This window comes from Globicephala melas, chromosome 3, assembly GCF_963455315.2.
Source record: "Globicephala melas chromosome 3, mGloMel1.2, whole genome shotgun sequence".
NCBI lineage: Eukaryota > Metazoa > Chordata > Mammalia > Artiodactyla > Delphinidae > Globicephala > Globicephala melas.
The window spans coordinates 13,867,626-13,880,030 of NC_083316.1; the positions used below are offsets into that span (position 1 = coordinate 13,867,626).

The following is a 12,405-nucleotide window of genomic DNA, read 5'->3' on the forward strand; positions in this document are numbered from 1 at the left end:
TGATGATTGGATGAGCCTGAGACGAGTGGTGATTGGATGGGCCTGAGGTGATTGTTGTTTAGGTCTCCGCGAGGTGTGGGATCGGTGGATCCGCGTGAGCTGGGTTGACCAGAAGTAATAGGTGTTCATTGAGTCGACCGAGGTGGGTGTTGCCCTGAGTTGGGTGTGATCGACAGGCCTCGCCCACGCAGGTTACTGTCCTTTTTGGCTGTGCTGTGAGGCGTGGTGCTGGGAAGGCGACCACCGCGCGGGACGGAGGACTGGGGAGCCGGGAGGACTGATGCGTGCGACCGCCCGACCGTCTGGATTCTCTGAGGTCTGCGCCCTGCACCCCTGCAGCCCGGGAGTGGGTGTCACGAAAGCCAGAGATGCTGGCCAGCCCGGGGGTCGACCGGAGACTCGGGTTAGAGGCTGAGGGAACTCACAGGAAAACCGGAGACTCCCGGCCAGAACCTCGGCCTTACTGGGGCGGAAAGGGCGCAGGGGAAACTCCTGGATGGATAGTTTGCACTTCGGAGCGCAGAGTCCAGCCCAGCCGCTGCCCAGTAGAAATAGAATCCCAGACAAGTATGTCCTCTTAAATCTAATAGTAGCCGCGTTTTCATTAAAGCGGAAAGAGAGAGGTAAGATGGCCATATTTTATTTAAGCCAGTATATCCAAAATATTATCGTTTCAACATGTAATCAAGCCAGAAGATTTAGTGAGACATTTTACATTCATTTGTTGGTACTAAATCTTGGGATTCCAGTGCGCATTTTACAGTTAACAGCACACCTCAGTTCAGACGAGCCTCGTGTCCTGTACTTAGTTAACTATGTCATGTCATGCGTAGCAGCCCGGTTCTATAGGAAGCATGAATGTTAAAGGCGTAGGGAGTTCTTACACTCGTCTGCGCAGCCTAGCTGAACCAGTCCGTCCTTTTTCAGAATTGGACATTGCATGTTTAAAATCCAAGCGGCCCATAGCACCAAAGAAGATATCGATGTTTTTTTAAAATGTAGGTTAAGTCGCATTGTTCTTCTTGCTGAAAACCTTCAGTGGCTTCCCCTGACTGGGAATAAAGTACAAACACATTCCTGCCCTGGTCTGAATGTTTGTGCCACCCCCCTCAACAAGAAAAAAAAAATTCATATATTGACAAACGGATTCCCAAAGTGACGGTATTAGGAGGTGGCACTTCTGAGAGGTGATTCGATTCTGAGCATATAGACCTCAGAGACCCAAAAAGGGATAGAATAAGAAGTCTGAGACTAGGAAGAGGCCCCTCACCGCACCATGCTGGCACCCTGATCTTGGACTTCCAGCTTCCAGAACTGTGAGAAAAAAAAAAATGGTTGTTTATATCCCATTAGCCACCCAGTCTGTGATATTTTGTTATAGCAGCACAAACTGACCAAGAGGATTGCCTTTCTATTCTAGGAGGCCCTACCCCTCCTGACCGCCTGTCACACCCCCTTCCCCACTCTGCTCACCCCACTTCAGTCACACTGATGCTTGATGTTGCTCTAACAAGGCTAAGCAAACATCTGTCATCTCAGTGCATACTAAATCTCAGAAGTTCTTTACTATTATGCTTGGATCGAGTATTGCTGTCTTGCTCCCTTACTTTGAAGGTTTCTGCCCAAATGCGTTTACAGGAGGGCCCTATCCACACCCTCTTTTCACAGTAGTGCCTACCCCCAACTCATCAGTCTTTCCTAAGCAGACCTTTTCTCAGTAGCGCTGTACTAGCCATCTAGTACTCCATATCACATTACTCCAACATTTAGCAGGAAAACAACAGACTTTGCTTCTTTCCATTTCTGTAAGTCGGAAATTTACGTGGCTCATGGACTCATGAAGTTGCCGGGGGACAGGGCTGATCATGTGACGGCAGCTGGAAGGTTTGACTCTGGCTGGAGGATCCCCTTGGAAGAGGCTCACTTACACACTGATAGCAAGAGCTTTGGGGTCCTCACTGAGTGGACCTCTACCTAGGGCTGCTTGAGTGTCCTCATAACATGGTTACTGGCTTCCCTCAAAAGTAAGCAAAGTAGAAGTCACAATATCTTTTAAGACCTAGCCTTGGAAGTCACACAGGGTCATTTCTACGATATGCTGTTACTTAGGAAAGTCAGCTCTGTTTAATGTGGGAGGGACTTTGTAAGGGCATGAATGGGGTGTCTTTGGGGACCATTTGGGAAATGGGCCACCATTAGCATTTGTTGTTTGTCCCTGATTTTCCAGGTTTAGCACTGAAAGTCTTGTATCCCAGGAAACCTCTCCATCATTTGCAAACCAGGATAGTCAGTCCCATTATAGGTTAGTCATCCATCTCCAGACTACAAGCTCCATGGGAACAGGGACTCCTTTCCTTGCTGTGTACCCCAAAGCTAGAACAGTGCTGGCACATAAATTGTTCAGTATTTATTAAACAAACCTTTTGTAGTGCAAGTTAAGTCTGGTGCTGATTTCATTCCAGAAAACTTGATTTTTAGATTACAAAATCTTTTAAAATAGCTGAGTCCTCTGGACAGATATCCATCTTAAGAAATGTTATTTGTTCAACAGGGATAAGCAAAATAATGTATATCTTCAAGCTTCTCTAAAATCAAAGCAGAGAATGGTTATATTAAGTAAAGAACTTCTGTTTTCTCTTTCCAATTATCGTTCACATATGGTTCTTCAAGCATCTGTTCCTTCTTCAGGTCATTATTTCCTCCCTACCTCCTCCCATCCATTTCCATGACCCATTTCAGCATCTTTGAACTCTCCACGGGTTCTTTCCTTTTCCTCTTCAAAGGGGCATTGTTTTCTCCACCTTGTTAAATTTCCCATGGGCTGCAATTCTACTGTAGTCTCCTGGAGAGCCTTCTCTTCCCTCTTAGTCTACCATACAGCACGTAGAGATAATCACACTAATTCCTCTCAGCCATGTTTCCTCTTGTGTCACTCCTTGTGTTCAAGAATGGTTACCTGTTGCCCATTGAAGAAGTTTAAATTCCTTTGCCTGGTTTTCAGTATCTCCTATCACCTCTCACCCATGCTTCCTATCTCCAGGAACATGGGTGTTTTTTTCAGACTACCAAGCAATTCTCCAACACCAGCTGGGTGTCCTCAAATTCAACTCAGTTCCAACACCTTCTACCTGGAGATAAAGTCAGATCCCACAGGTTAAATGCTCAGTCCCACAAGACTGGCCCCACTTCAGAAGGCAATGCCAAGTCCAGGTTTTTACCTGTGCTTCTCACTGGCTATGCATCAGAGGTTTCCATGACCCCCTACTCAGGTTTGAGTAATTTACTAGAGCAGCTCACAGAAATCTGGAAACTCATTTACTTACTAGATTACCAGTTTATTACAAGGATATTAAAAGATGTAAATGAACGGCCCAATGAACAGACACATATGGTGAGGTCAGGAAGTTCCCAAACAAGAGATTCTCTCCCTCTGGAGTTTTGGTTGTGACACCCTCTCCGCTAGGCTACCTAAGGGCTTTGCAAAAGTCACCTCATCAACATAACAAAAGGCACCTTTATCACTCTCATCACTTAACACCTTCCAAGGGTTTTAGGAGCTCCATGCCCAGAATGGGACAAAGACCAAATACCTGTATTTTATTATAAATCACAATGTCTCATATATAATACCCTACTGGTTCTAAATTAAAACATCTGTCTTCAAGGGGATTTTCTCTGCTTTGTTAAGGACGGTAACAAATACACAACTAATAGAATAAAGATGGGGTCAAGTAAGATGAAATACAAAGAAAGGGGCACTGGGTATTTAGAACAGAAAAATGGCATCAGCTAGGGAGATGAGAAAAGTTTTCATTAAGGAGTTGACAGTTCAGATGGGTGGGTCCTGAGAGAGAGGGGACAATAAGGACTTCATCTGCAAGTGGAAAAGTGGGCGGGCGCACCTAGAAGAGAAAATAAGGGACATATTTAGGAAGACAGGAAGTCTAGTTTTCTTGAGGCAAAAGATAGGGGAAAGAAGACTAGGAGGTTTTAAGGTATCACTGGGTAAAGAGTTGAATTCTAGAGTTTGCTGTTCATTTTTCAGTTGGTGAACAGCAGGGACTCCAAGAGTGTTTCAGTTTTTATGGGCATGAGGAATAGAACTGGACCTCGAATAGATCCAGCAGCAGTATCTGTAACTGATTGGAGAAATACCAGAAAGGAGCAGATCTATAGCCAGTAGGTCCTTGGTAAACGCAAGCCCTTTGGCCAAGAGACCTTTGAGTTAAATTTCTCCATGGCATATCTAGGGTTTTATGTTAATGTGTCTAAACTCTGCTGATAATACTATCAAGAATTTTTATTACCAAATTAATCATTCTTCCAAAGAATTTAAACTGAGTCTGCCCATGAAAAAAGTTTAGCTTTGAAAATACTGGAAATTAGAATTTCTTCTGGATACCGTGACAGAGCTCTTAAAAACTAATTCACTTACGAAATTATTGAAGTTACTCTACACACTGTAAAAGTGACAGTACCCACGATGATGTTCTTTTTCAGCTTGGATGACACTGGGATGGTGATCTTTGATAATTACAAAATTTAAGACAGGGTCTTCCCTGGTGGCGCAGTGGTTGAGAGTCCGCCTGCCGATGCAGGGGACACGGGTTCGTGCCCCGGTCCGGGAAGATCCCACATGCTGCGGAGCGGCTGGGCCAGTGAGCCATGGCCGCTGAGCCTGCACGTCCGGAGCCTGTGCTCCACAATGGAGAGGCCACAACAGTGAGAAGCCCCGTACCGCAAAAAAAAAAAATTTAAGACAAAAACTAAGGTCACCTTCAAGTCAGTTGATACTACTGTCCACATTCCTATATTGCAGTGGCAACTTGATTTTTAAAGGGGAAAGTATGAAGGTGATTGGATTAGTTGAGGTTAACTTATAGGGGGTAATAAATATAGAATATAAAACATATGTTTATTAAATTACAACTTCTATGACTTCTGTGTTCATAAAAATGTTAAGTAAAGCATTATGATTTTTAAAAAACAATTTAAAAACATTTTACTACCTCTTAGTTTTTGGATATCTAGATATGCAAAGTTTTCTTAAATTAACAAGGGACTGAAATGTATAGCACAATCTGGTTATTGCAGCATTTAAAACAGTTTGGATCAGCTGATTTGTGGATTCTTTGAAAAAAGAAAAATTAATCTAAGTCAAATAAAATCAATCTTTAATATTTAGTGAAATTCTGTTAAACTATTACAAACATCATCATTCTTTTTTTTAATTATTTATTTATTTTTGGCTGCATTGGGTCTCGTTGCTGCACGCGGGCTTTCTCTAGTTGTGGTGAGCAGGGGCTACTCTTCATTGCGGTGTGCGGGCTTCTCATTGCAGTGCCTTTTGTTGTGGAGCATGGGCTCTAGGCGCGTGGGCTTCAGTAGTTGTGGCTGTTGGGCTCTAGAGCACAGGCTCAGTAGTTGTGGCTCGCAGGCTTTGTTGCTCCATGGCATGTGGGATCTTCCTGGACCAAGGCTCGAACCCGTGTCCCCTGCATCGGCAGGTGGATTCTTAACCACTGCGCCACCAGGGAAGCCCATAAATATGATCATTCTTAATGTATTTTTAAAAAATGAAAAATATTAGGTAGCGTGACATATTAGAAAGAGAATAGGCTTTGGGGTCAAACTGGCTTTTCCTCTTAGTAGTTTTGTGACTTTGGACAATTTATTTGACCCCATCCTTCTGAGAAAAGCTCTTAATACCACTTAATTGTAGTCATGAGGATTACACAGGACCCTAACTGTAACTGAGTGTTTTCTACGTATTAGACCAAGGATTGGCAAACTTTTCCTATAAAAGGACAGATAGTGAATATACTAGGCTTTGTAGGCCTATGGTTTCATCACAACTATTCAACTTTTCTGTTTTAGCATAAAAGGATGCATAGACAGTACATAAATGAGTGTGGCCCTCTTCTAATAAAACATTCTTTATGGGTGCTGAATTTTGAATTTCATGTATTTTTCGTATGTCATAAAATAGTCTTCTGGGTTTTTTGGAACTATTTTAAAATATTTATATATATATTTTAAATTTATTTATTTATTTTTGGCTGCATTGGGTCTTCGTTGCTACGAGCGGGCTTTCTCTAGTTGCAGCCAGAGGGGGCTACTTTTCGTTGCAGGGCACGGGCTTCTTATTGCAGCGACTTCTCTTGTTGTGGAGCATGCGCTCTAGGCGCGCGGGCTTCAGTAGTTGTGGCATGTGGGCTGAGTTGCTCTGTAGCATGTGGGATCTTCCCAGACCAGGGCTCGAACCCATGTACCCTGCATTCGCAGGCAGATTCTTAACCACTGTGCCACCAGGGAAGTCCAGAAAAAGAAAATTATATTTTTAAATATTCCATAAAAACAGGTGGCCGGCCAGATTTGGCCCATGGGTGGTAGTTTGCCAACCCCAGTCTTAGACATTTAATCCTTATAACATACTATGAGGCAGGTGCTTTATCTTAATTTTATAGGTGAAGGAAACAAGTACAGATGTTAGGTGACTTTCAGTCCCGCAGCCAGGATGTGTTAGAACCACTCACAATGACTAATGTAGAACCTTACGCATGTTTCAGAGTCAAATGAAATAACAATTTGACAACACTGTCTATCCTCTTTTTCTACAGAATTTATTGGATTATAAGGCCAATATCATGCTAGGCCCATTAAAAGAACTTTAGAGTCTGTTTTGTAAGCAGGTTCTTGTTGATTGACTTTTCTTTAATGTTCAAAAAGATGGCTTAGCTGAAATAGGAAAAAGATCACTATCTTGGTTTTATACAGCTTTTTTTCCTCCCGAAAATGCTTCAGACATTTTTCTTTTTTCATTCATTCTCAAAACATCCCTGTGTGAGAGGATAGGAATTAGCTTCCTAATTTTATGTTTGGGGAAACTGAGGTGGTGGTTTGAGATGCTATGCGACTTGACATTGTGTCTTAGGGTCATAACGTTAACATCAGAACCCAGACCTCATAATTCTGACATCCCATCCTACCTTAAGTGCTTCAGTGGAAAAGGAGGAATAATATACAGAAATATATTTCAGAGACTGTGTCTTCGTTGTGATACACGTGACCTGTGACACATGTAGTTTAGGAAGGGTAGTAGTTTAGGAAGTGTTTTCAAAATAATTTCTTATCTCATAACTAACATAGCCAGAGCAGTATAAGGAACTACATCAACCTAAGGTATAAACAGAAAAGGAAAACTTTTAAATCGCTTTTTCTTAAATGTAGATTTGCTTCTGGCCTAAAATCAGTAGTTTGCTGGCACTTTGCCACTTTTTAAAAAGGAATAAAGTCGCACTTATTTCAAATGTAAGAGTGACATGCCAAAATATGTGGAGGATGTTTGCCACTTGCCAAACCTCATAAAAGTTTCTTTTCCTAACATTCTACTAAATTGGGGAGGGAGCAGTTTTAAAAAATCACTTCTGAAGATTTTTAGGGTACATAAAAAGTAAAGATGTTCAGAATGAGAATATAAATATCGCTTTAAGCCTGGATTGACCTTCCAAAACAAGCTTGAACTTCAGCCCTGCTTTACTGCTTCAGATCAAAATGCATGATCAGTGTATGCTTCTCCCACTGTATGGTTTTGCTCAGCATTTCCTACAGGAAGTGAACAAAACATCTTTCTACAGCTCCTCTACAATTAAGAAATACCCATGCTTCACATTTTAATGACTGCATACATTCTCATGGTAAGGAATCTGTAGTTTCCCACTGTACTGAATCAATCACAGGGTTTATTGTTAGTCCATCTTAAAGCCAGAAACAGGACTATATATAATGTTCCCCCCACCCTATCCCCCGCCAAACACACACACACACACACACACACACACACACACACACACACACACACACACACACAGAAAACGAAACCCCTTGACATCCTCTGTTTGTAGTATTAAGAGTACCATTATTACATTGTGTAAATTTATAGCCACATATATTCTGGAACAAATACTACTGAAGTGCATGTGTGGTTATAATCCTACTGCCCACAGAGAGCTGGTATGTCTCCACCATACGGGCTGTAACACATTTTTCTACCCTAACAACCTCCCCAAACCCCTTTTAATTTATAGTTTATAACATCTGATTCTGGCTTTACTGTTCATGCCATCAAATCGTGAGTTTATCTCCTTGTAAGCTTGTCCAGTGACTTGTAACACATTCTTTAATTACTTAAGTTATTTAACTTCTCGTTTTCCCCTCAATGAAGAAACTGAAAAGACCTTTAAACTTCCTGACTTCATGGCCAAGAATATTTTTAAGTGAAGAAACATACACATAAAAAAATAATAAACCTGGTAACAAACTATTTTATAAATACGTGACTGTATTTTTCTTCATGTCCAGAAACTCTTACTGAAATAGAATTCAGGTATATTCCTTGCAAACCCACACAGTTCATACATCTAACACCAGGTTTTCATTTGTACCGAAACGGGCAAGATAATGAAGGCACAGGCTCAATTTGTATCAGTAAAGGACTCAAACACAGTCAAGAGGCACTAATGACATAGAAGCATCGTCAATCACGAAAAGCAAGTGTTCGGAGTCTGCAGTAACTTCTCTCCCTTTAATATTTGGCAAAATTCAGTCTAGATATTTTAATACCTCAGAAAGAAAAAATAAATAAGAGATGCTACATTAAAATGTCAGATGACCTATCATTACTCTTTAGACATATAAGGGAAGGGATAAAGTAAAGGGAGGGGACCACAGATTTCCTATATTCTTGGATTATCCTTCCTTTCTGAGGGGCTCAGATGTCTGTGTGCATCTGTCAGAATGCCAGCTGTACCTGAAGATTGAAGAGATGGTTGGTAGTTGCTGACATGGTCCCTCAACACTATTAAAAGTTTCTATATTAAAAGTTTCTATCACAAAAACAAAATTAGCTTGATTTCTTCTCTTTAGTCCTTTGTTAAACAGCTAAGTGAAATGTGGTTATTTAAAAGTGATCTAAAAAGTTTAAAATAAAGGAAAAATATATTCTAGCTTCCTAAGAAGAAACAGATTACAGATTTAGACTTCTATGGCAAATAAATACACTTGAAAACCAAGCAAGTTTCTCTCCTGTAGGAGAGTCAGACTACAAACAGTTCTCGTTTCTCTAAGGCTGATGACCACATCGCTCATAGAACATACCAGCAACTAGTTTCACAATTTTAAGAGACTTTTTCCATAATATGAAAGATGAGGTTTAACCTAGTTCTGAGCAGGCAGAATAGATCTGTACTCACAACATCCCTATCACAAATATATGACAATTGAACAACAAAGCACAGCCCGATCTCTGCTTACATCGAAACCACCGTCTACATGATATCTAATTACTTGCTTTCGATGGGTTAATACCACCTGTTGCAAGACTAGAGCTGGCAGTCAATGGAGCACGCCATTTACAAGGAAGCCTAAAGTCTACAACTGCAAAAATAACATGGAAATGTACTAGCCCATCCAACGTAGTTAAATATATTTTCAAAATTGTTCCTAGGAAATGAATTTTAATAGTATCTCCCAAGTCTTTCAACCAAAGTGACCTTGATCATTTTTGTCTTTTTACATCAAAATCTACCAAAATTTTTTGACTGTTTCCAAGTATTAGGAACAGAGGGGCCAATATAGCATGTTTCACAATTAACTGTTAATATTTCAGCGAGTTACAATAAACTGTTTTTGCATGCTTGAAAAAATAATTGTGAAGAAAAAATACGGAATACTAATGGGAGGACCTCAATAATTGGGTGTTTTCATTTTGCTTTAAAAACAACCTCTAATATTCAACTCTGACAATGCAGTAAATATATATACATATATATAAAGTTCATTTCCATGCGCATTACATAAAAATAACTATGAGAAATATCAATCTATCAGTGTCAGCTGATATATATCCAATTAACTCACTGCAGAAGGGAAAAAAAAAGGCCAACAAAATTCTAAAGTAATCAGTAAAGCTCACAGTTCGAGAAGTTTTTTTTTCCTTTTTTTCTTTTTTTGCTTGTTTGAATTTTTTTGGTAGTTTGTCTGTGCTCTGTCATACAAGCTGATTCCCAGACTAATGGCCTCCGAGTAGATTTGAAAGAAAGCCTGAAGACTTCTTATTTTGCGGTGCTTCTGCTTCCTGGTCTTGTGAAAGCCCCAATTCACTCTCAATTTGGTCGAGCTCTGACTGGTCCAGTAGTTCAAAATCATCCCCTTCGTCTGTGTCCTCCCCTGGGCTGGGAGCAGCCTGAGACAGTGTTTGCTGCATGCCTGCTAACTGGTCTTTGACGGCGGCAGTCACCGCAGCGGTGATGACGTCCCCAGCCAGGTTGCTCATCAGGTGGAAGGTTTGGTCACCGCTCAGAGGAAGGGTGAGACCAGCCACTGATTGCCTCTCTGAGCTGGGTCTGGGACCGCGGTCCAACTGCTCCTTTCTTCTCTTGAGCTCAGTGGGCAAGCCAAGGCTTAATTCATCTTCATCGTTTGTTCCTGTGCCATTTTCTAGAGATGGAAAATCTGAAAGGTCTCGAGAGAAAACTTCCTCACTAGGTCGGTCAAGATCTGTGAAATGTAGAACAGAAGTTCATGCTTAAGCACCATAATAAATTTTTTTTTATGATTCAACTTCTAAGTTATAAAGTAGTCATTGATAAACCTTTACTATCTCAGATATACAAAAAAAGAAAGTCAAAGGTTTATAAGACCCTGTAATAAACCATAATAAATTTGAAATCAGAGAATTGTCTAAAAGATCCCTGCTTTTAATTGGAATCCTCTGAATCACTCTGGCATTCATCTAGCCTCCCATCAGACCCCCCCAAGTCTGGGACACTCTCTCCACAAGTACACACAAACACTACATGTCCCCCCATGGCCTTAGCTTTCCTCTTAAACACAAAAAGTGTGTAATGACTTACTATTCAACCTGTCTTAATGTCAGCTTGGAGCTCTGACTAGAGTTTAAACGTTCACCAAAATTTCATCCTGCTCCTGGGGAGGGGATTAGCTTAAGCCAATGTGGATATGTATAATCCAAAATAAAAAATATTTCAATTGGACGTTTTCATAGATTTGGGTCCAGCAGATGGTGACTGTTATCCAGCCTTTGCATTTTCATTCATGGAGATCTGTTTGAGTATCTGTAACTGTGTTTGTTTAAAGCAATGAGTTAAAAGAAGCTGCTGTTCCTTCTATTCCATATTCAACCTAAGAGCTTATGGAAACATTTAGCTTTCCATGAATATAGCTGAAATTAACCATACCGTTTTAGCAAAATATAGGTCCTGAATATATACAGGAACGCTTTAAGATTTGGGACATTTGAAAGCAATGTCAGGTTAGTAGGCAGACAGTGATTTCATTGTTTTTCACTTTTCACAGAAAATCCTTCAGTAACTCTTTGGAATCTTCAAGTTAATTAATGAAAGCCTTCTATATGGGTTCCATTATTGTTGCTCCCTTTGTTGTGTAAATCTGAGATAGGATGCTTAAGGACAAAGGGTTTGTTTTACTGGTCTTGTAGGTATGTACAGCTTGTAGAGCTTGAGAGGACTTCAGTGACCCTCTTGTTCTAATGCACTTTAAAGATGAGGAAATTGAGATCCACAGAAATCATGTCACCTGTTCAAGGTCATACAATAAAGTTAATGACAAAAGCAAGGCTACACTTGGGTCTCCCAATCTCCAAACCTGTATTTTTTCAACACTACACAGCCTTCTTCCTTCCTCTAGAAAAAGAAAGTGTGTTCTTGCTTATAAAGACACATATAAAATAATTTATTCATAATCCTCCATTATAACCTGCTCATATTTTCAGTATACTGTTAAAATGACTTGAAATAATCCAATGAGACTAGCGAAAGTTATTGCACAAGACTTGTCTCAAATTTCATTTTAAATTGTACCTAACCTAATTATAAAAGATAAGAAAGCTTTTTTTTTTTTTAAAACTAACTTGGAAGAAAAACAAGTTAGTTAAAAAAAAAAAAAGTATATGAGAAACCCTGAAATCTAGCTTTGGATTTGGGAAACTTGCCCCCCATGCTTCAGTCCCTCTTAATAAGGACTAGCCCTGGATATATGGGATTAGCTTCTCTCCTCCCCCGTCCCATTACTGCTATAAACAATGCCACCAGATAGTCCAGAAGTTAAGTTTTTTCATTGTCAATTGTTTGTTTTCAAAATAAAGGCAGATTTGGACATTGATTAGCTTAGATGTTTTTCTCATACTCTTCAAAAAAATAGCTTTTGAGATATAATTCATATACTATAAAACTTACCCTTTTAAAGTATATGATTAAGTGTTTTTTAATATATTCACAAAGCTGTTCAACATCACCACCATCTAATTCTAGAACATTCTCATCATCCTAAAGAAACATATTAATTACCAGTCACCCACCATTCCCT

The 12,405-nt window shown here is 40.2% G+C and overlaps 1 protein-coding gene across 2 annotated transcripts in view; it reads right to left on the reverse strand.

Annotated features, from left to right (window-relative positions):
• Positions 1-8,321: 8,321 nt before the first annotated feature.
• Positions 8,322-12,405, reverse strand: part of RETREG1 (reticulophagy regulator 1) — a 131,625-nt gene continuing 127,541 nt past the window's right edge. For both annotated transcript variants that reach the window (XM_030856597.2, XM_070045128.1), the window contains one exon: positions 8,322-10,557. In XM_030856597.2, coding sequence (XP_030712457.2) covers positions 10,070-10,557 — 488 coding nt within the window. In that variant the 3' untranslated portion in view covers positions 8,322-10,069. The remainder of the gene's footprint in view (positions 10,558-12,405) is intronic.